The sequence below is a fragment of the Onychostoma macrolepis genome, chromosome 03 (genome assembly GCF_012432095.1).
Source record: "Onychostoma macrolepis isolate SWU-2019 chromosome 03, ASM1243209v1, whole genome shotgun sequence".
NCBI lineage: Eukaryota > Metazoa > Chordata > Actinopteri > Cypriniformes > Cyprinidae > Onychostoma > Onychostoma macrolepis.
In genome coordinates this window covers 29699403-29721793 of record NC_081157.1, presented here as the reverse complement: position 1 = coordinate 29721793, position 22391 = coordinate 29699403, and the positions used below count along the sequence as shown (strand labels likewise).

Genomic DNA, 22391 nt, shown 5'->3' with positions numbered 1-22391 from the left:
TCTGACTCTTGTATGACTGGGAAATTTCTCACTAATGGAAGACAAACTAATATGAACTTCAAACTCTTTGCAACAAGAGCGCCCCCTACTGGTTACGTGTAAAGAAGCGTTTGTCTACTTAAAAGACCCCATTTTGAAAATCTACTTTGGAACATGGAATTAAACATTGGTAGAGGGAAAAAAATATATATATATATTTATTATTATTATTTTTTGAATACAACGATTCTTATACTTTATTCATTTGCATTTTTTATCTATAAAGATTATTTTAAAAATTATGTCCAATGTCAAGTTCATGGTTTTTGCTTGTAGGAGAATAACTGACCTTTCATTTGGTTATCATTTATTTATATAAAATAATAATAATAATAATAATAATACTTTTATTTAGCAGAGATGGAATCAATTGATATATATATATATATTTTTTTTCTTTTTTTTTTTTTGAAGAGTTTATTTGCAAAAACAGATAACAATTTTTAAAAATTATGTTTTTTATTATGTTATAATGTTTTTATTGTGTTAGTTAGCTGTATTTGTTAATTATTTCTTTACCTAATCAAAATAACCCGACTGCAGTTTGATTGAGATTAATTGAATGCATTAATTGGAGTTATCTGCTTTTGCAAATGAACTCTTCATATAAATATATATAAATATAAATATACACACGTGGTCAGAATTGTGGGTACCCTTGGTAAATATGATCAAAGAAGGCTGTGAAAATTAATCTGCATTATTAATCCTTTTGATCTTTTATTAAAAACAAAAAAACAAAAAAAACGAACCTTTCATTGAAGCATAAGAATTTAAAATGAGGGGAAATATCATTATGAAATAAATGTTTTTCTCAAGAGATCAGAGACCATTCCTTCATCCAGAATCACACCAGACCCTTTAGATTCACAGCTCCATGTCGGTGCTTCTTCTCTTCAGTTCACCGACTCATTTTCTACAGGGTTCAGGTCAGAGGACTGGAATGGCCAGCAGAAGCTTGGTTTTGTGCTCAGTGACCCATTTTTGTGTTGTTTTTAAGGTTTGTTTTTGGATTATTGTACGGTTGGAAGATCCAAACATGGCCCATTATGAGATTTCTAACAGAGTCAGTCACTTATTGATTTTTTATCTGTTGGTATTTGATAGAATCCATGATGCCATGTGTCTAAACAAAAAGTCCAGGACCTCCAGCAGAAATATAGGCCCACAACATCAAAAATACAGCAGTATATTTCATTGTACACATGGGGTACTTTTTATCCCCGTGTTCACCAAACCCATCTTGAGTGTCTGCTGCTAAAAAGCTCATTTTTTAGTTTCATGTGACCATAAAAGCCAGTGCTATTTGAAGTTCCAGTCGTGTCTGATAACTGAATATGCTGGAGTTTGTTTTTGGATGAGCGAGGAGAATTTTTCTTGAAACCCTCCCAAACAACATGTGGTGATGTACAGTAGGTGCTGTTTGACAATTTTTTTTTTTTTTAAGGTTTTCTGACCCCGAGACTCAACTATTTTCTGCAGTTCTCCAGCTGTGGTCCTTGGAGAGTCTTTAGCCACTCAAACTCTCCTTCTCACCGTGCATTAGGATGATATAGACACACATCCTCTTCCAGGGAGTTTCGTAACATTTTATGTTGACTAGAAATTCTTAATTATTGCCCTGATGGTGGAAATGGGAATTTTCACTGCTCTAGCTCGTTTCTTAAAGCCACTTCACTAATTTGTGAAGCTCAATTATCTTTTGCTGCACTTCAGAAATACATTATTTGGTTTTTCTCATTGTGATGGATGATTAAGGGAATTTGGGCTTTGTTTTCCCTCCTATTTATATTTCTGTGAAACAGGAAGCCATGGCTGGATAATTTCATGTTCATAATCCCCCTGGAGTGCTCAAAATTGTGAATATGAATGGGAATATACTTCAGATATATTTTACTCATAAGAATTTCTAGGGGTGCCAATAATTGTGTCCAACGTGTATTTGAGAAAAACATTTATTTCATAATGATATCCCCCCCCCCCCCATTTTAAATTCTTATTATCCAATGAAAGGTTAGATTTTTGTGATTTGTTTTAAATAAAAGATCAAAAGGTTTAATAATGCAGGTTTATTTTCACAGCCTTCTTTGATCATACTTACCATGGGTACCAACAATTCTGACCACGTGTATATGTATATATATATATATATATATATATATATATATATGCAGTGCTGCTTGAAAGTTTGTGAACCCTTTAGAATTTTCTATTTTTCTGCATAAATATGACCCAAAACATCATCAGATTTTCATATAAGTCCTGAAAGTAGACAAAGAGAACGGAATGAAACAAGTGAGAGAAAAATATTTTCTTTGTCATTTATTTATTGAGAAAAATGATCCAGTGTTACATATCTGTGTGTTGCAAAAGTATGTGAATCTTTGCTTTCAGTATCTGGTGTGACCCCCTTTTGCTGCAGAAACTGAAGGTGAAGTTTCTTGTAAATGCTGATCAGTCCTGCACAATAACAGTTGTGAGTTGAGTTTTAGCCCATTCCTTAGTGCAGAACTACTTAAACTCTGTGATGTTGGTGGGTTTCCTCCAATGAACTGCTTGCTAAGGTCCTTCCACAACATTTTAATTGGATTAAGGTCTGGACTTTGACTCAGCCATTCCAAAACATTTTTCTTTGTTCTTCTTTAACAATTCTTTGGTAGAATGACTTGTGTGCTTGGGGTTGTTGTCTTGCTTCATGACCCATGTTCTTAAACAGATGTCCTGATGTTTTCCTTTAGAATTTGCAGGTATAATTCAGAATTCATTATTCCATCAATAATGGCAGGCTGTCCTGGCCAAGATGCAGCAAAACAGGCCCAAGCCATGATACTACAACCACCATGTTTCACAGATGGGATACGATTCTTAAGCTGGAATGCAGTGTGTTCTTTTCTCTGAAATAGCTTCTCATTTAAACCAATAAGTTCTATTTTGGTTTCATCCATCCATTAAACCTTTCTCCAATAGTCCTCTAGCTTGTCCACATGATCTTTAGCAAGCAGTTTTCTTTTTGGAGAACCGTGGCTTTCTTCTCGCAACTCTGCCATGCACACCATGGTTACTCAGTGTTCTCCTGATGGTGGGCTCATGAACATTAACATTAGCCAATGTGAGAAAGGTCTTTAGTTGCTTAGAAGTTACCCTGGGAACTTTTGCAACCTCGCAGACTATTACACGTGCTGCTTTGGAGTGATCTTTGTTGGTCGACCACTTCTAGGGTAACAGCAGAGTTTTGATAAGTAGCCTAATTTACAATGCTTTCACATTAACTTTCAATGTTAAATTCACATTAAATATAAAGCCAGTCGTATTAAAACTGTTATGGCATGACACCCTGTTACTTAAGTGAACAGACATACAGCATAGTTAATAGACTACATTATTAGGCTACTTTGACCATCGCCCACTATAGATCAACTAACAAAATCTATAAAGGTGAGAATCAAGATATTCATATTTCATGATATAGTTAATGCGTTTAGGAATGTTTCGAATAAAAAGGAAAAATAAATAAATAAATAAATAAAACAAGAACATAAGTGCTATTGTGGCTGCTGTGTGTCACATGACGACCCAAGCCCCCCCCCCCCCCAAAAAATAATGAGTGTGTGACACCCCTGGGTAATAGTGGTCTTGAATTTCCTCCAAACACTTTAGAAATGGTTTTGTATCCTTTTCCATCCTGATGAGCAACATCAACTCTTTTTCCGAGGTCCTCGGTAATCTCCCTTTTTCGTGACATGATTCACTTCCACAAACATGATCAGACTTTGATAGATCCCTCTTCTTTGAATAAAACAGGTCACGTACTGACAGTTGATAGTCATTGCACCAACTGAAAACACATCTGCACAGATGGACTCTAATTTCACCTTTCAATTAACTGCTAATCCAAGAGATTCACATACTTTTGAAATGCACAGATATGTAAAACTGGATCATTTTTCTCAATAAATAAATGACAAAGAAAATATTTTTCTCTCACTTGTTTGATTCGGTTCTCTTTGTCTACTTTCAGGAATTATATGAAAATCTGATGATGTTTTGGGTCATATTTATGCAGAAATATAGAAAATTCTGAAGGGTTCACAAACTTTCAAGCAGCACTGTATATATCCTGGGTTGATATATATATATATATATATATATGACCTTGGACCACAAAAGCAGTCATAAGTAGCACGGGTATATTTGTAGAAATAGCCAATACATTGTATGGGTCAAATTTTTTTTTTTTTTCTTTTATGCCAAAAATCATTGATATTAAGTAAAAGTCATGTTCCATGAAGATATTTTGTAAATTTCTACCATAAATATATCAAAACTTTAGCTTTAGATTTTGATTAGTAATATGCATCGCTAAGGACTTCATTTGGACAACTTTAAAAGCGATTCACTCAATATTTTGATTTTTTTTGGACCCTCAGATTCCAGATATTCAAATAGTTGTATCCTGACCAAATATTGTCCGATCATAACAAACCATACATCAATGGAAAGCTCATTTATTCAGCTTTCAGGTGATGTATACATCTCAATTTAAAAAAATTGAACCTTTTGACTGGTTTTGTGTTCATATATATTAAGGCTTTTTAAGGAGGTTATACAAGCGTAACTTGCATTCCAAAATATACCTATTTGAAACAGCAGTTCGTTTCACACAGATGTGAATATATAATACATTAGATGTTGAACTGTGGTTTAGGTCCACAGTTCATTTACTGGATGAAAAGAGTACAATAATTTCTGTTATGTACCACTGTGCTTATTCAATGCATAACAGTCTCCTATTGTGTTTAATAGTTTCCTTGTGTTCCTGTACTGCCACAGGTCATTGTCAATCAGTGTAATCAGCTGGAAAACATCCAAACAAAATAGCTTCTTATAGGTTTTAGTAATGAACTAAATCATTTACTAGACATAAACTGTGTATTGCAGTCATGCCCTGAGGATGTATTTGAAAAATTACTCTCTTGTAATGTTCCCAGCCGCCCCGAAGATTAAAGGGTCTCATTTCCAGATCATTACCAGGCTTCACCCTTCCGGTGAATTTGGATGTTATGTCACTGGAAAAAAAACTTACAATGTGTACCACACATCTGTACACTCATTTACCATCAAAGAGGGTATAGGTACAATTGTTCAGTTACCCAAAATGTGGTACAATGGTATAAAAGGAGACGATTGGTGTACACAAACAAGCCTCTGAGATTTTGCAAAATTAATAAATTCATCCCACTCTAAAATAAAATTCAAACCAAATTTATGTATTTGTCACAGGCAAAAATGTGACCCTGGACCACAAAACCAGTCACAAATAGCCTAGCCAAAAATACATTGTATGGGTCAAAATTATCGATTTTTCTGATTCCAGATTTTCAAATAGTCGTATCTCTGCCAAATATTGTCCCATCCTAACAAACTATGCATCAGTGGAACGCTTATTTATTCAGCTTTCATATGATATATAACATTGACTTATGACTGGTTAACATTATGACTGGTTTTGTGGTCCAGGGTCACAAATAAACTTGTGCACCCTCTAATAGAAACATCGATCTATCTATCTATAGCTTTTGCATACTATAAAGTAGCTAATATGAACGCATATTCGGACGGGAGGTACTTGTCACATGAACAGGAAGTACAGGGAGATAAGCAAAGGGAAAGACCATGTTGGTAATAAAAGGGGTCAAGCATTCCATATTTTACAGTAAAATGACACATTCGGCGCATTCGGAAACATTGTAAAGACATATACTGTTATTTTAAATGAAAACCCCACCTTGTTCTTAAGTTAGTGTTGTACATTAACACTAAAAGGCTCTGTAAGAGCCTTCACCCGCTCTGCGCACACATGGTACGGTCCTTCTCTCGCTCGCAGTGGTTGGCGCCGGCTGCTTTGCACATGGCCGAGTGAGTAAAATCTCTGGATTAATGCAGTGAAATTCACCACCGCCTTTTCACAAACCCAGACTGACAGGAATCGATCTCTAAATGCGAGATACGGAGAATATGGAGGCAGAAATAGAGTTTGACGACGGAGAAGAGCCTTCGTTCAGTGATCCGGAGGATTTCGTGGATGACATCAGTGATGAGGGTAAGAGAGGCCTGCGCTTTAGCCCGCCTGCTAACGGGGTACGAGTCACACACTTGACCCTAAAGCTCAACATGTCAGCCCGAGACTAACACCAACACCCTTCAGATGTATTGTGTAGTAACATATGATGTCGCTTAACTGCTTTGTCTTAGATTAAACGCATTTTATTCCAGTTAAAGCGTCCGTTTTTCAGTGTAGCATGTGCGCTAGCGGGACAAAAGCAGCTTTAGGGAAATAGACGCGCGTGTCACGGCTGCGCTCTTTCATTGCGTCAGCAGCTGCTTTGCTCTTGAATTAACAAGGTTAAGTGTAGTGCTGTAACATCTGGATAACCATAGCATGTTTAAGATCCTGATGTGGCTTTTATTGGGTGTTTTCTCCGTACGCAGAGCTGCTGGGGGATGTCCTCCGGGAGAAACCCCTGGAGGCTGACGGTATCGACTCGGTCATTGTGGTGGATAATGTCCCTCAGGTTGGACCAGATCGTCTGGAGAAACTCAAGAACGTAATACACAAGATCTTCTCAAAGTTTGGCAAAATCACCAATGAATTCTATCCGGACGCAGATGGAAAGACCAAGGGGTAAGTTTTGGTTTGCTTGCTATGGGAAATTGGGATGCGCCATCGTTTACAGTTTTTATATAATATATATAATTGATATGTGACCCTGGACCACAAAACCAGTCATATAAGGGTACATTTTTCGAAATTGAGATTTATACATCATTTGAATAAATATTTTTTCCATTGATGTAACGTATGGTTTTTAGGATCGGACAATATTTGGCCGAGATACAGCTATTTGAAAATCTGGAATCTGAGGGTGCAAAAAAATATCTAAATATTGAGAAAATCGCCTTTAAAGTTGTCCAAATGAAGGTCTTATCAATGCATATTATTAATCAGAAATTAAGTATTGCTATATTTACAAGGTGATTTATATTTAAATTGATGGCTGGATAATAGTGCTTTTGTAACCTATTATATATGTTAATACTGATTAATATCATCCCTGAAATGGAAAAACATGATAGCATTATGTTATTCTTTGAGTAATAATTAATGTGCTTCATCTTCACAGGTACATTTTCCTGGAGTATTCTGCACCAAGTCATGCTCATGAAGCTGTGAAGAACGCTGATGGCTACAAGCTGGACAAGCAGCACACTTTCCGTGTCAATCTGTTCACAGACTTTGACAAGTATGTTGTCCTTAATTGTGCTGTTATTTTGACAGCGTTTGCGAATGATTGATTACATCTAAAATAGTGGTCGGCCGATATGCATTTGTTGATGCCAATATTTTAAAAAGCAAGGTTGCTGATGTAGATGATACCATACTATTGAACTGCAATTAAATTTGCTGTCAAAATAAAAGCCCTTTTTCTGATGCTTATTGGCCAAAGAGAAGAAAAATTTAGCCAGTGCGATAATTAACAAAATGCTAAATATCGACTAATATATTATTCTTTGGCTCTAATAAAAAATGTCTCATCTCTGTAGGTACATGTCAATCTGTGATGAGTGGGAAACTCCTGAGAAGCAGCCCTTTAAAGATTTTGTGAGTAGTTATTCTTCAGAAGTGTTCTGATTTTGTGTAATCCAACCCTGCAATACAGTAACATACTTTTCAATTTGTTTATTCCTTTGACATTTGGTCTTTTCATTTCAGGGGAATCTGCGTCACTGGCTGGAGGATCCTGACTGTCGTGATCAGTACAGCGTAATCTATGACTCTGGTGAAAGAACAGGCATATTTGCAAGTGATGTCAAGGAGCCTATTGAAATAGAAGAGAGAGCGGTCAGTTCACCCATTCCTCTTTAAAATATAATAACCATGGGGCCTTGCGTACTGTATTCAGTATCTTTTTGTTACATTTTGCTTGTAGCGCTGGACCGAAACATACGTGCGCTGGTCTCCAAAAGGCACCTATCTGGCCACATTCCATCAGAGAGGCATTGCTCTCTGGGGCGGTGAGAAGTTCAAGCAGATCCAGAGGTTCAGTCATCAAGGGGTTCAGCTCATTGATTTCTCACCCTGTGAGAGGTATGTCATGGACTGTAGAAATGAGTTCATATTTGTTTATATATATATATATATATATATATATATATATATATATATATATATATATATATATATATATATATATATATATAAACAAATATGTATATGTGTGTGTGTATGCTGGTATCAAAACCTAAAAAAGGTGGTGGGTTTTCCTAGATCGCATCACATATGTATTTATGTTAATGAGTTGTACACAATGTCTACTCAATTCACTAAAAATCTTAAAATCTTTGCTTATGTATAACATGGAGGGACATTAATATTTTATTTTTTTATTTCAAAGTTTTAGTAATTTTGTTTTTGTAAAAATTTTTAATTTTAATAAATTTTAATTTTAAATTTAAATGTATAGTTTTTATTAAGTGCAAGTTTTTACTTAAATTTTATGTAGTTTTAGTACCTCAACGTAAACTAAATGAGATGTTGCTTTGGCAGCGAGCTGAAAGTGTTTTTTTTTTTTTTAATTTTTTTTATTTGTTAATGTTTATTTCAATTATTTTTTTATTTTTATGGTTTTAGTTAATAATCCTAATAGCACTTGTTGTTAGTTGATTGTGACAATATCAAAATAACCAAACAATAGCATATTAATCAATCATTCACTACTTCATATATTTCAAAGAGATCTTTATACTAGGATAATATTTTTCAGTATATAATTTTGTATTGTATCGTATTGTATTTTTTCTTTTCTTATGCTGTTACACATTTTTAATGTATTTGGTTTTTGCAGATATGTTGTCACATTCAGCCCTCTTATGGACACTAAAGACGACCCGCAGGCAATCATCATCTGGGATGTTCTCACAGGACAGAAGAAAAGAGGCTTCCACTGTGAAAGCTCTGCCCACTGGCCAATTTTCAAGTAAGCGTGGAGCTGATTTTCATGGCATGTTTTACTATTCCGTTATAGTCAAACTATAATATATAATATAATATAATATTTAATGTAACAATGTAAACTTGTTCTGTTCAGGTGGAGTCCAGATGGGAAGTTCTTTGCCCGAATGACACAGGACACGCTGAGCATCTATGAGACACCGGTAAGAGTCCTGTGTTAGAGATACAAGGTTTGAGAATCCTTAGAGTTCAGTTGTTTAACAAATCAAATTTCATTCTTTTTCTAGTCAATGGGTCTTTTGGACAAGAAGAGTTTGAAGATTAATGGAATTAAGTGAGTAAAATGAAACGATTAAAAATGTTCAAAACTGTTCAAAATCTTGGGATGTTTTAAAAGAAGTCTCTTATGGTTGCCAAGGCTGCATTAATTTGGTCATAAACAGAAAAAAAAAAACAGGAATATAGTGAAACTATTATTACAATTTTAATTAACTGTTTACTATTCTAATGTATTTTGAAATGTAATGTATTCCTGTGATGGCTAAGCTGAATTTTCAGCATCATTACTCCAGTCTTCAGTGTCACATGATCCTTCAGAAATCATTTTAATATGCTGATTTGCAGCTCAAGAAACATGCTACTATCAATGTTAGTATTTTTGTGGTAACCATGATACATTTGTTTCGGGATTCTTTGATGAACCGAAAGTTCAAAAGAACAGCATGTATTTAAAATAGAAATTCTGTACTGTCACTTTTGATTTAATTGAATGCATCCTTGCTGAATAAATGTTTTAGCTTTTTTTTTTTTTAAGTATTAATTCCAATTATTCTTATTTTTTATTCTTATTTTTATGTTTGAATGTAAAATTATTTTTATGTCTACAGGGATTTCTCCTGGTCACCTGGGGATAATATCATTGCGTTCTGGGTTCCTGAGGATAAGGACATCCCAGCAAGAGTAACACTCATGCAGCTTCCTTCCAGGAACGAGATTAGAGTCCGCAACCTGTTTAATGTTGTGGACTGCAAACTTCACTGGCAGAAAAACGGAGACTATCTCTGTGTGAAGGTGGACAGGACACCCAAAGGAACGCAGGTATAACCGCTGCTTTGAAATTGTGCTTTGACGCTAAATGTAAATGTTTCCTTTTGATGGATTTGCTCAATTTCTTTTTACCTTAGGGCGTTGTCACCAACTTTGAGATCTTTCGAATGAGAGAAAAGCAGGTACCTGTGGATGTGGTGGAGATGAAAGGTAAAAAGAGATGGATCTTGAGACCTTATATTGCTATTTCTTGTTTCTTACTATCTTTAATGTCTTCTGATTTCTCTGCCTGTCTTACAGAGAGCATCATTGCCTTTGCTTGGGAACCAAATGGCAGCAAATTTGCTGTGCTACATGGTGAAGCTCCCAGAATCAATTCATCATTCTACCATGTGAAAAACAATGGCAAAATTGACTTAATAAGTGAGTGTTCACGTTGTGAATGTATTACTCTTGACAATTTTATATATATTTTTTTACATGTACATGATCTAAAAATTGACTAAAAAATGTGTTGTTTCAGAAATGTTTGACAAGCAACAGGCAAACAGCATCTTCTGGAGTCCACAGGGGCAGTTTTTGGTCTTGGCTGGGTTGAGGAGGTCTGTACTCATTAAATGTGTTGTGTTGTGTTTGTGCTTTCTTTTAGAGTGGTTCATTTGTATAATTTTCTCTGCTTCATCCTGTAGCATGAATGGAGCTCTTGCTTTTGTGGACACGTCAGACTGCACCATGATGAACATCGCAGAGCATTACATGGCCTCAGACGTAGAATGGGACCCCACCGGACGATATGTTGTGACATCTGTCTCCTGGTGGAGCCACAAGGTGATTTATCTGATTCAATTGCAAATATTACTTACATTATATTTACTATTTAATTACACTATCGTTTAAAAGAATTTTTTTCTAAAAAAAAATTATACTTTATATGCTGAGTTAAATGTCAATAAACACATTAATCCATAAATACTTTTTTCTCACAAAATAAGAATTTCAAATGTTTTTGTGGACAAAAATACGTAATGAATCATTAATGAAACTTACAATCTGTAAGAAGGTGAAATTAGTTAAAATGCTTCTTTTTACATAAACAAAAGTTTTATAAATAAATCTCTCTTTTTTCTGTCCCAGTGTGTTAAAATGGTAAAACACCCACAGATGTAGCAGAAAGCATCTTTTTCTTCTGTCAAATTCCGATTAACCTACATTTTACTAGGCATAAGATAAGGTCTTCAGAATTATTCATGAGAAAATCAGCTCAGAGGAAGATGGGAATCATGTTTTGTGATGATTTAAGGGATATTGCATAATGGTTATACCTTACAAATTATAATAAAAAGCAAAAATGCTACGAAATGCATCACGTTTTGTGAGAAAGTGTGACGTGCTATAGCAAAATAGACACTCTTTTGGGAACTAGCACCCCAAAATTAGTAAGAAACAAGTATTGGATTTCTGTAAGTAAATATGGTACAGGGGGGTGTTTGTGATTATTCTTTTATGTGGATTGAAAATGCATATCAGATGCCTTTGTATAAATTGACCCCCCCCATCCCTTAATTTAGGTGGACAACGCCTTTTGGCTGTGGACATTCCAGGGCCGTCTGCTGCAGAAGAACAACAAAGAGCGTTTCTGCCAGCTGCTGTGGAGGCCCCGTCCTCCCTCTCTCCTGACTCAAGAGCAAATAAAGGTGAGAAGGGGTCAGATGCAGGGTCACTCTCATTTCTCTGTCAAGCAGAGTCAACTCTAATCCCACTTTACATTTTGAAATCCGCAGCTCATTAAGAAGGATTTGAAAAAATACTCCAAGATCTTCGAACAGAAAGATCGTCTCAGTCAGTCCAAGGCATCAAAGGTATGAAATTTATTGTTTTTTTCCCCAAGGATGCACACAGTATTCATATGTGGATCAAAGGTCAGTACTCCGATTCAAATGAGTGCCTTGTGCTTCACAGGAACTGGTGGACAAGAGACGTACCATGATGGAGGAGTATCGCCAGTACCGTGAGAGAGCCACAGCCATGTACCATGAGCAGAGACCTCTCCGCCTTGAACTCAGAGGAGGTAATGCAGAGAGAGGTTTAACATGGAGTTTTATTGACCATCAGTGACATCTCTTAGGCTGCTTAGCAAGCAGAGTTTCAGTGCCTTTCTCTAGAATAGACCTGTTGCATTTATTGATCCAACCACAATTTTTTGAAACAGCTGCGATTGTTTAATCTTTTAAGTTATGCAATCACATTGCCAGTCAAATAAAGAACTTTTATACTCCAAATGCTGAATACTATACATAATCGGAGGGCTTTAGCAAAACTTCTAAGGGGACCTTCTATACCTGTAAATTAATAGTCTTATGCCAAGCTTAAAAATATTTTATAAGGTGGAAATTGTAAAAAAAAAAAAAAATGTGTGTGTATATATATATATATATTACTTTTTCTGTGTACTGCAAAAAAAAAAAAAAGTGTGAAATTCAGTTGACAGATTTAACCTTTTTTTAAAATGTTTCACTTGTGACAACATTTTAATTTTAAACTAAATAAAAATATAAATAGATCAGCCAGATAATTTTTTGACGTGATAAATTGGTGCATGATAACAGACAGTGTAATTGTTTATAACCAAAGATATAAGAGAAACATTTTACTCTGTGCTTTTGGTTTATAAAATCCAAATTAAATTGTACATTGTTTAAATGCTCAAAGTGAATATGACATATAGCGTATTTAGCTTGCAGTATAATAATAACACAAAGTTAGCACAATTGAATGAATCACAATTAGTTAATTGTCAACAAAAATGTAATTATTGTGACAGCCCTAAACTAGAAGTTGAGTATGGGACTATTTTAGTAATCGCTTAATTTTCTGATCTTTTCTAGGTGTGGACACTGATGATCTAGACAGCAATGTCGATGACTGGGAGGAAGAGACCATTGAGTTTTTCATCAATGAAGAAATTATTCCCATCGGAGATCTGTAATTCCAACAGCAGGTACTGTGTGTGCAGCAATATGACTCTGATGTGCTATTTGAAATACCTTGGCACAGTCATAATTATTTTCTTTCATTATTTTCAGTATCCGTTTTTAGTGTTGGAGTGTGGACTAGCATTGAAGAAAAATTGAGGGATCCCCTATCAGAGTTTTCCTTGTTATCATCAATCCAAGTGCCTTTTAATACTGGTCGCTGCAGAAGGAGAATTTTGTGCCACTGTTGACTGCTGCTGCTTAAGAAAATCATCCAGCTCTGGGAGAAGCCGCCCTGCCAACATCATTCAGGCCTGCTCTTGGTGGATCTGATCGTAACGCGTTCTTGTTCTTGCCTTTGGTTGATCTACCTCATCAAGGGTGTTACCATGGCACAATATGCCAAAAACAGTTTTTACATCATCTCACAGAAGGAAAACATTTTGTTTCCTAAGATTTTCCAAAAGGCGAACTTGTACTCTAGTGTGCGAAAATGGCACTACAGTGGTCTGTATCCTCCTCCATTCAGATTACCTGATATTAAATGCACAACAAGGGAATAAAGTTTAACTGAAATTCAAGCGTATGTTGGTTTTCTCTCTTGTTGAACAAGCAAAAGAACATGATGCATATGGTTGCAAAACTTTTGTGCATCACTCTTGGCTGATAAAGATCAGTGTATTTTGGACAGGAATATAAAGTTTTTGTACAGTAAAAAAAAATCAGGGATTTTGGGAAAAGCTGAAGTAAATATAGATGGTGATAATTTTAGTATTATGTGATATTCAGGTTGTTTTTATACTTTTGTACTTTACCTTTTTTAATGGATTCCTTATTGGTCTCTTTATAGTCTCTTTACTCTCATACTTTTCCATATATGAAAATCACACTTTTAAAATACCCTCATATATCCAAATTTTTTTTATTTTTATACATATTATTGTTAGTTGAGGGACTTAATATGTCAGCATACACCTTGGTTTTTGTACTCCTCTCCACCCCCAAGTCATCTTTTGCCCTCCTTGAAAGATTTATGAGGCCCCCTTTTTATGGGTCCTGGTCCCGTGTTTTAGATCCACTGGTCTAGATAGTCTAATAGAGAAAGAAAATTCCTCCACTTTTGATTTAAATGGTCCCATGAGCTCTATTTGAAGATATGTTTTAATTAACATATTGTTGCATATGTTAATAACTCCAAAACATGTCATTTGAATTTCCTTTTGATGATTCTGGATGAAGTTTAATTGTGGTATCGATTCCATCTGTTGCATTTTGACAAACTATTATGGCGTTCTTTAAAAGCGATTCTCGTTATTTTGTGACACCTTTCAATATGTGGTCTTTTTCCTATTTAAAATGTACATTTTAGTATGCTTATTGGAGGTCCTGTAGAGCATATACTCTACAAAGGTTTATAAAAATAAAGCGCGAGAGTCTGCTGACTAAACTCCTCATCCCTGTAAGGTTCAGCAGCAGTAGTCTTGCGCACACTTGGAAATCTCGCGACATCTGCGCGCGCGGAGCACTAAAAGCGCTGCTGTGTCAACACCCCGCGCGCACATCCCTCCTCAGCTGACGCCGTCTGCCTGCCGAGAAATTCACTCTCCTGCGATGAGGTGAGACCGTGATCGTTACAGCCATGTTTAGACACGTTACACAGTCATTTCGATCATATCACGCTAAACATTGTTTTAATTCCGCGTGCGCGAACCACAGACGCAATCCCAGGCATGAGTAGCTTCATGACTTCCCATGGAACAAAAAGTGGTTAGGCACGTCTTTGCACTTGCTCTAGATTAGACTTCATATCTTCATTTTGTCAATGAAAAAACAATCGACACACCATCACCCGTTTTAATCGTAATCTGCAGTGTTGTAGAAAGTACGTATAGATGAAGGGCTTCGGAGGAGTTTTCCCGGATAAGCTCGAGTGTTTGCAGCTTCCTCCCACAGTCAGAGATGGTGTCAAAGAGCTGCATTGTGTCCAGCTGAATCTGAGGAGTCGCTTTTGACTTTGAAATGAACACGAGAGCATGGCAAATGTGTAGCTGTTCAGTGCATTTTGAGTTTTCGTAATAATAACTGACCCGAATTTAAATATATAAAGAATTATACATGGAAAAATCCACACGTGTTGTCAGCTCGTAAACGTTCGTGTCAGTTTCTGAGTCGTTATTACGCTACGCTACCAACAGTTACGCACGCATATTTTGTTTGTTTGTAGCCAGCATCTTCAGTGTTGTGCTGTGACGATATAATGCATTAACGAAATGAGCCAATAGCTGTGCGTTATCAGCCGCTTGGTTTGAAACACGCCAAATTTTCCAGGGGAATATAACGTTTCTTTTATAACAATACGCGGATATATGTGGAAAATTACTGTGTTTGCTATGTAGGGGTGTTCAAATTCTGTCTCTGCGCTTTCAACAAGTAGGCTCTAATATTAATAATCATGTCTGTGTATTACTTGGTAAGTAGGCTGTAAACGCCTTGGGGTAATATGAGATCCCCTGTGGCAAAATAACCCTTGTCAGGGGTTACATTGCATTACTTACTAAATAAAAATGTTTGAACTAAAACACCCTTTGCGTTATGTAAGGGATAATGTACAGTCAGCTGGTTATTATGATCAAACAAACCCTGAAGGATTTATTTTGTGATAATAGCCAGCTGACGGATTTATATGCCAAAAAAAATAGACATGAAGCTTAAAGCTTCCAAGAAGAAAAGATCTGACATGTGAAGCAAACACTGCATATTACACTGTAATGCAGTGTTAATTAGGCCTATGTTATTTATTGGTAAATGTTACTTTTTCTATGTTCAAGGCTGGAATACAGTACACACAGAGCTGGGCAGATTACTGACAAACTGTTGTCTGTTACTGATTCCAAATTGCATGACAAAAATTTAATAATTTACATTATACATTTTTGGTAATATAATTGGACTACCTTTTGATTACTTTTAGATTACTTTAGACCTGGCTCATTTATCACATTGATTTAAAAAGGATAATCTTGTTCCATTGATATAAAAATACAAAGAGAAAGAAAACATTCCATTTGTTGCTATTAACAACTGCATTAAACATTACATTAAGTCAAGGTTTCCCAAACAGGGGACTGACCATAGATATGTATACGTAGATGCCTCATTAGGGATTGTTTCTGTGGGCTGCTATAGGTAAGCTGTCTGCCATATTGTAGTGGTCAAGTTGACGTCGTTCACCATAGTAATCACTGAATATTTGAAAGATGCCACAATCCTGCACAGCCGATGGTCTTCAAATCCAATGGCTCTGTGCAAACCTACAGTATGGTGTGTAACGTCAAGTTGACCGTTCCAAGATGGCAGCCACATCTACGTGCCTGGAGCGGTCGAATAGGGCGTCTATATATGTCTATGGGATGAACTATGTAAAAAGAATAATTTGAATTATTAATCATTTATTGCTATTGTGTGAATAATATATGATCATGTAATCAATAAAAAGTAACTGTAGTCTGATTACGAGTAAGTTAAAATGTAATATAATTTGATTACAAGTACTTAATTTTTGTAATCTGATGTACTCAGTTACTATCCAGCTCTGAGTACACATTTTAAAAAATCTGAACAGATTTTAAAACACTTGGCATCATGCATTTACCAAGGCTATAAATTGTAAACTGAAAAACTGGGCTTCACTTAACAACGGAGAATCACACACTACCAGACTTTCAAATTGGTACGAACACAACAAACTCACACAGAAACATGCACCTCACTGCTAGAAAATGCACAACAAATGGAAACAATACGTGCTCAAAAATATCAGGCATGTTAGATCTCCAACGACTGTGTAGAATCAAAGCCTGGAACTAACAAATTTGAGTCTGTGCCCATCATAGGCTAAGCAGTTTTCTGTGAAGCCTGTCAACTCTTGACTGCCCAAAATCTGCTGACTGACTCTGACTTGAAGCAACTAGAGTTGACTTAAGACTGTAAATGAGGACAAAAGTTGTGTAGTGTATTCCAGCTGTTAGCTAGCTAACACGTCTCTACAGTGTATCGTGACATTAAAATAGCACCGTTGTCATAGTGAGCCATGAAATATATAGATTTGCTCTGATTATACAACAACATTTGACTGCTCAATCACGATTAACCAGTTAGAAAGAAATATAGATGCTGTGTCATTAAAAGATAATATGAAATGTTACTTTTTATTGCATAAAGAGAACCACAATATTACAAAACACTGACGTACTCTTGACTTCCCTTTTCTGATTTGTCTTCCTCTGCTTCAGACTATGATGAATGCAGTCTGGGCTGTCGATTGTGTAATGGAGTTGAGGTGAGAATGGCACTTTCTCAGTCAAAATCAACCAAAATGGGAAAGTCGAGACTGTTCCGCATTTTTATGATTGTGGGCGCCGTCTTCATGATCCTTCTTATAATCATATACTGGGATGATGTGGGGGCCTCTAATTTTTACCTGCACACAACTATCTCCGGGCCCCATCCGTCGCGACTCTCTCCGCAGAGCCGTCGTGACCCCCAAAAGAAAGTAGAGGAAGACAAAGAGGGCTCTTTTTTGACGGACATTGATGCTTTTGTCAACCAGTTTTTAGAAGGAACCGCAGACCCCACGGAACAGGTGAGAGGAGAACCGCCCCCTGGAGACCCTCACAATCAGTCCTCTGAGAAATCGGAGGAGAAATTTGTCCCAAGACGAGAGTGGAAGATCCATCTGACACCAATTGACCCTGAGAAAAAACAAAAGCAGGAGAGCAGAAAGCAGCTAATCCAAGATGTGTGCAGTAACAAAAATTACTTTGACTTTCCCGGAAAGAACAGGACTTTTGACGACATACCCAATAAAGAGTTGGATCACCTCATCGTGGACGACAGGCATGGGATTATTTACTGCTATGTTCCCAAAGTGGCCTGCACAAACTGGAAGCGCATCATGATCGTGTTGAGCGAGAGCCTGTTAGTGGACGGCGTGCCCTACCAAGACCCTTTAGATGTTCCTCAGGAGCTCATCCATAACAGTAGCCTGCACTTCACCTTCAACAAGTTCTGGAAGCGCTATGGAAAGTTCTCACGGCACCTCATGAAAATCAAGCTTAAGAAATACACCAAGTTTTTGTTCGTCAGGGATCCTTTCGTGCGACTGATCTCTGCCTATCGCAACAAATTCGAACAAGAGAACGAGGACTTCTACAAAAGATTTGCGGTCACCATGTTGAGAAAATACAGCAATTACACGGATCCACCGACATCGGTCGTGGACGCCTTCGCTGCTGGGATTCGACCGTCTTTCTCGAATTTCGTCCAGTATCTATTGGATGCTAGCACTGAGAAAGAGATGCCTTTCAACGAGCACTGGAGACAAATGCACCGTCTGTGCCATCCCTGCCAGATAAATTATGATTTCGTGGGGAAGCTGGAGACCTTGGATGAGGACGCTGAGCATTTGTTGCGGATTCTCCGCGTTGACAATGTTGTCGAGTTCCCGCAAAGTCATCGTAACCGAACGGTCAGCAGTTGGGAGCAGGACTGGTTCGCCAACATACCGTTGGAGTCCAGAAAAGAGCTGTACAGGCTGTATGAAGCCGACTTTAAACTGTTTGGATATTCCAAACCAGAGAAGCTGTTACACGATTGATACGCTGATCGCCAACTTCACTGAGGTGCTGACAAGATTTTCACAGCACAATAAACAGGGCAATAGGAGTTCCTGCTGCTTGGTTCTTAATGTGCGGCTCTTTCACATGATGCTGTTTATAAAGGCCCTTTCACATGACTAGCATTCAGTGGGTCAATGTTTGGCTAGTTGGTCCAGTAGGTAGATACCGTGATTTAATTATCTGCTTTCAAAAAGCATCTTTCTCCATTGACAGCTAAAAGTACGTCGCCCACACATGACATCAGTAGAAAAAAAATGAAGAATTTGTCTCCACAACTTAATTTGTTCCCTCATTTTGGTTAAATTGTGGCCATGTTGTACTAATTTGTTCCCTTGTTCAATTGTGGCCACGACTGAACCAAATTAAAATGAGGGAACGAATTAGTTAGCCATGATTGAATTAATACATGGCCATGATTTAACTAAATTAAAATGAGGAATAAATTCATGTACAATAACCATGATTTAGTTCAATTAAAATGAGCGAATAATTTAATACAAAGTAGCCACACTTAATAAATAAAACAAGTGAATGAATTTGTACACCATGGCCATGATTTAAATAAAATGAGGGGACGAATGAGTACAACATGGCCACAAATTAATAAGTTGAGGGAATGATTTTTTTTACTTTGTGGCCATGATATCTATTTTTTTCTTCCACATGTCACGTACATACAAAAATATTTGTGAATTGCAAATATTATAGTGGATGTTTTTAGCAGTGCCTGTTTGTTTTTTTCAAAATTTAGATTTTGAGTGCTCTTAAAAGCATAATATATATTTTTCCTGGGCTGCTGCCTTTTTCCTCATAGCTCATGATAGTCACTAGAGAAAGGTTTGATGCACTCAGCCAATCGGCATTGCCATGATCTTACAGCTCAGGTAATTGGCTAAAAACATGCTGTAAGTAAAGATGACCAATAAATCATGGAAAAAGCATGACATGCATTGCTGACCGTGTCAGTGGCACTTTGAATAGATCAGTGATAAATGGTGCAGCAAACTTAATTTTGGTGTTGCGTTAATGTTTACTCTGTCCTGAGGGTAATGTTGAGTCATGTGAAAGAGCCTTTAGGCCTTTATGGAGCTTGTGGGCATTGAAAGTAATACTGTAGTGAATATACATTCCTTGCACACAGGTTACATTTCCTCAGTCCATTTCCCAGTACCCCATTAAATGTGTTACTGTTATTTGTATGGACCTCATGGACAATGTGAGAGACATTTTGATGGTTACCTACTCAAAGAAGCCTGCACAATTTTTTTTTTTTTTTTTTTTATATTCTCAACAGTGTTTTAAAAACAAACTCATCACCTCATTAGTATTATTCTTATAATGTGGATGGATGTGATAATCCCGGCAAGAGACCCTTTTCCCTCAATTTTAAGTTGTATAGTTGTATGTTTTACCTAAAGAACCACCAAACTAAAATATCACGAGACATTTTCAAAAATTATTGTACATTTAGCGAGTGCACATATTAGAGTATTTTAGAATATTTTTGTAACCTTTTACAGTTAAATGTGAAAAGTGAAGGCACTTTTGTCCTTGGAAAAAAGCTACATAATATTTTGAAATGCAAGCAAAAGTTTTACAGTTTTTTTTTTTTTCAAGGGATCACTGCTCTTACAGCAGTTTCTTTTCTTTTCTTTTCTTTAAGATGGCACGTTTTTTTAAACACAGAAACCTCAGTTTTTATGCTTCCATGGATATATATTTTTTTCAACCTTTTAAAGTAGTTCATGGTCCTTTATTGCACAGAATTGCCAGTGTTCTGCAGTGAAGCAAGTAAATGGAGTAAATGACATCAAAAAGATATTTCTTTGTAACCGAGGCTGGAGTATTCATATTATGGCCTGTTCTTGTCAAGCAAATCTTGCCTTTCATCATTTTGGTCCTTTTATTCTGTTAGTGTGTAGCAGGGACTGGATGAGCCCTCAGATCTGCAGCATGCTATAGATGTTAGCATGTGTGCCTTGCAGTCCTTCATAAATATGCATCACTCGTGAATATTGTAGCAAACTTACCGTTCTTTTGCTCTTTTAGGCTTAGAGGGTAAAATAATGGCCTTGTTTGGATATTGGCCTTGTTAGGCATATAATTGCAGGCACAGGGTATTTATTTCTTACTTAGCAAGAGTTATTTGGTGTAATTGCTTTAGACCGTTGAAGCACAAATGTCAGTATTGTTTATAGTTCCTCATCTAGTCGCGTGTCGAACATGGGCATGTGCAAAAGAAATATATAAGGGTTTATTAGGGTTATTTTTTTTCTTTACCAAGAAAGTGTTTCCTTTACTTTCCATCATGTTTTTGTGCCGCATTTTGCACATTTGATCACATGTATAAAATCGATCTCTAAGGCAGTGAGAGATAAGAGGATGGAAGAAAGTGGATTTGATTGTATGTTGTATTAGGGAGTAATACTGTGGAGCACAAGTGTAGCATGATTGTTGTGGAAGTGACGGGCCAGAGGGAACGGGACGTCCCAGTTCAGGGGAAGCCACGATTCAGATTTACCGCACTGTTGGGCTCATTAGGTAGCAGTGCCTTTGGAGAAAAGTTTACATTAAAAAAAGTATTTTTGTAAGCGAGTCTCTGACTTGCAGTTAAAACAATCAAAGAAAAAAAAAAAAGTGTACTTGTGCTTATGTGTTGCATCATGGAAAAGATCAGATTTGTAGCCACAATTCCGACTGTGCTGTTGAGATTTGTCAGATCAGCTCCAACTTTTCCTATTTCGTAAACCTTAAGTTCTGTTATGTGTGCAGTTGCCTATGCTGTTGATTTCTTTTTCAAGATGAGGACGTGTTTTGTATACATTTGGTGCCACGTTGTACAAAGAAAGGTGTTATATTGTTTAGTGATTGTTTTGATGCCAATATTAAGAAAAAAAGTTATTTTTTTGTTTGTTTTTTTTACCTGGCGTACTTTTCAGTCATAGGAATTTCTTAGTTGCATGACGTATTTTCAGGAAATCATGCTGAGAACAAAAAGGGAAACATTTGTTACATTAAATCAGGTCTTAGCAAGTGTGTTCTTGACATTTGGTTTGGTTTGCTTTTTTTCCCTTTGGGCAATGTACATAGCTCTTCTTTTATTTATTATGGTATTATTTAATGCTTCAATTTCAAAAGAAAAAGTTCAATAAAGTTCAATGCATGGTGCAAACACTGTAAAATTGATATCTGCTCTTTATTTGCTTTACGGAAATGCTGTTCCATTTCTAAAAGAACCATGTTTATTCAGTAAAAGAGCTCTGCTCAAGTTCATCCTCACTTTAAACACACATTTATATAAGTGTGTATATTTATGTTATTGTATATTATGGATTAGGGATGCTAAAATTCAGTTGAGATCAGGATAATAAAAAATATTTTTTGAGGTTTTGGAGTACATTTTCAAGAAAACACTATTTCAGTGTTTCTGTCAAAACTTCAATTAAATGTTACTTGCTGTTTCTTTGTAATTGTGAAATTTCTAGCAATTCTATTTCTAGCAGTTTCTGAGTTAAATTATTTTTACTCTATTTTTCAGAGTAAAAGTGAATTTCACAGTATCATAAAATTGATAATTCATTTTAACATTTGCTAAAGATTACATTTTTTTTAATATTAACTTTAGTAGAGTCTTGTATAAGGAAA

General features: G+C 36.3%; 2 protein-coding genes across 4 annotated transcripts; both read left to right on the top strand.

Moving 5' to 3' along the window:
- The first annotated feature begins 5896 nt into the window (after positions 1–5896).
- Positions 5897–13649, top strand: eif3ba (eukaryotic translation initiation factor 3, subunit Ba). Of its 2 annotated transcripts, XM_058771836.1 has the most exons (19): positions 5897–6139; positions 6529–6721; positions 7221–7340; positions 7642–7699; positions 7811–7939; positions 8028–8185; positions 8943–9074; positions 9186–9252; positions 9337–9383; positions 9937–10147; positions 10234–10306; positions 10397–10519; positions 10620–10698; positions 10786–10924; positions 11665–11790; positions 11878–11955; positions 12056–12164; positions 12982–13094; positions 13180–13649. In XM_058771836.1, exons 1-18 carry the CDS (start codon positions 6037–6039, stop codon positions 13080–13082), a joined length of 2046 nt encoding a protein of 681 aa, XP_058627819.1. In that variant the 5' UTR covers positions 5897–6036; the 3' UTR covers positions 13083–13094; positions 13180–13649. The 2 variants fall into 2 exon arrangements, with proteins under 2 accessions (XP_058627819.1, XP_058627820.1); XM_058771837.1 differs by having other exon boundaries at positions 6037–6139; positions 10234–10519.
- A 902-nt stretch (positions 13650–14551) lies between these two features.
- chst12a (carbohydrate (chondroitin 4) sulfotransferase 12a) lies at positions 14552–21999 on the top strand. 2 transcript variants are annotated; one of them, XM_058771821.1, is made up of 2 exons: positions 14552–14684; positions 17361–21999. In XM_058771821.1, exon 2 carries the CDS (start codon positions 17414–17416, stop codon positions 18722–18724), a length of 1311 nt encoding a protein of 436 aa, XP_058627804.1. In that variant the 5' UTR covers positions 14552–14684; positions 17361–17413; the 3' UTR covers positions 18725–21999. The 2 variants fall into 2 exon arrangements, with proteins under 2 accessions (XP_058627804.1, XP_058627805.1); XM_058771822.1 differs by lacking the exon at positions 14552–14684 and adding an exon at positions 15395–15538.
- The last annotated feature ends 392 nt before the right edge of the window (positions 22000–22391 follow it).

Excerpts from the sequence above, each read along its gene's own strand:
- chst12a (XM_058771821.1), top strand. The coding sequence starts at position 17,414 with ATGGCACTTTCTCAGTCAAAATCAACCAAAATGGGAAAGTCGAGACTG.
- eif3ba (XM_058771837.1), top strand. The coding sequence starts at position 6,037 with ATGCGAGATACGGAGAATATGGAGGCAGAAATAGAGTTTGACGACGGA. Across the intron at positions 6,722-7,220 it reads GCAGATGGAAAGACCAAGGG|GTACATTTTCCTGGAGTATT; the intron begins GTAAGTTTTGGT and ends TCATCTTCACAG. Across the intron at positions 7,700-7,810 it reads AGCAGCCCTTTAAAGATTTT|GGGAATCTGCGTCACTGGCT; the intron begins GTGAGTAGTTAT and ends TTTTCATTTCAG.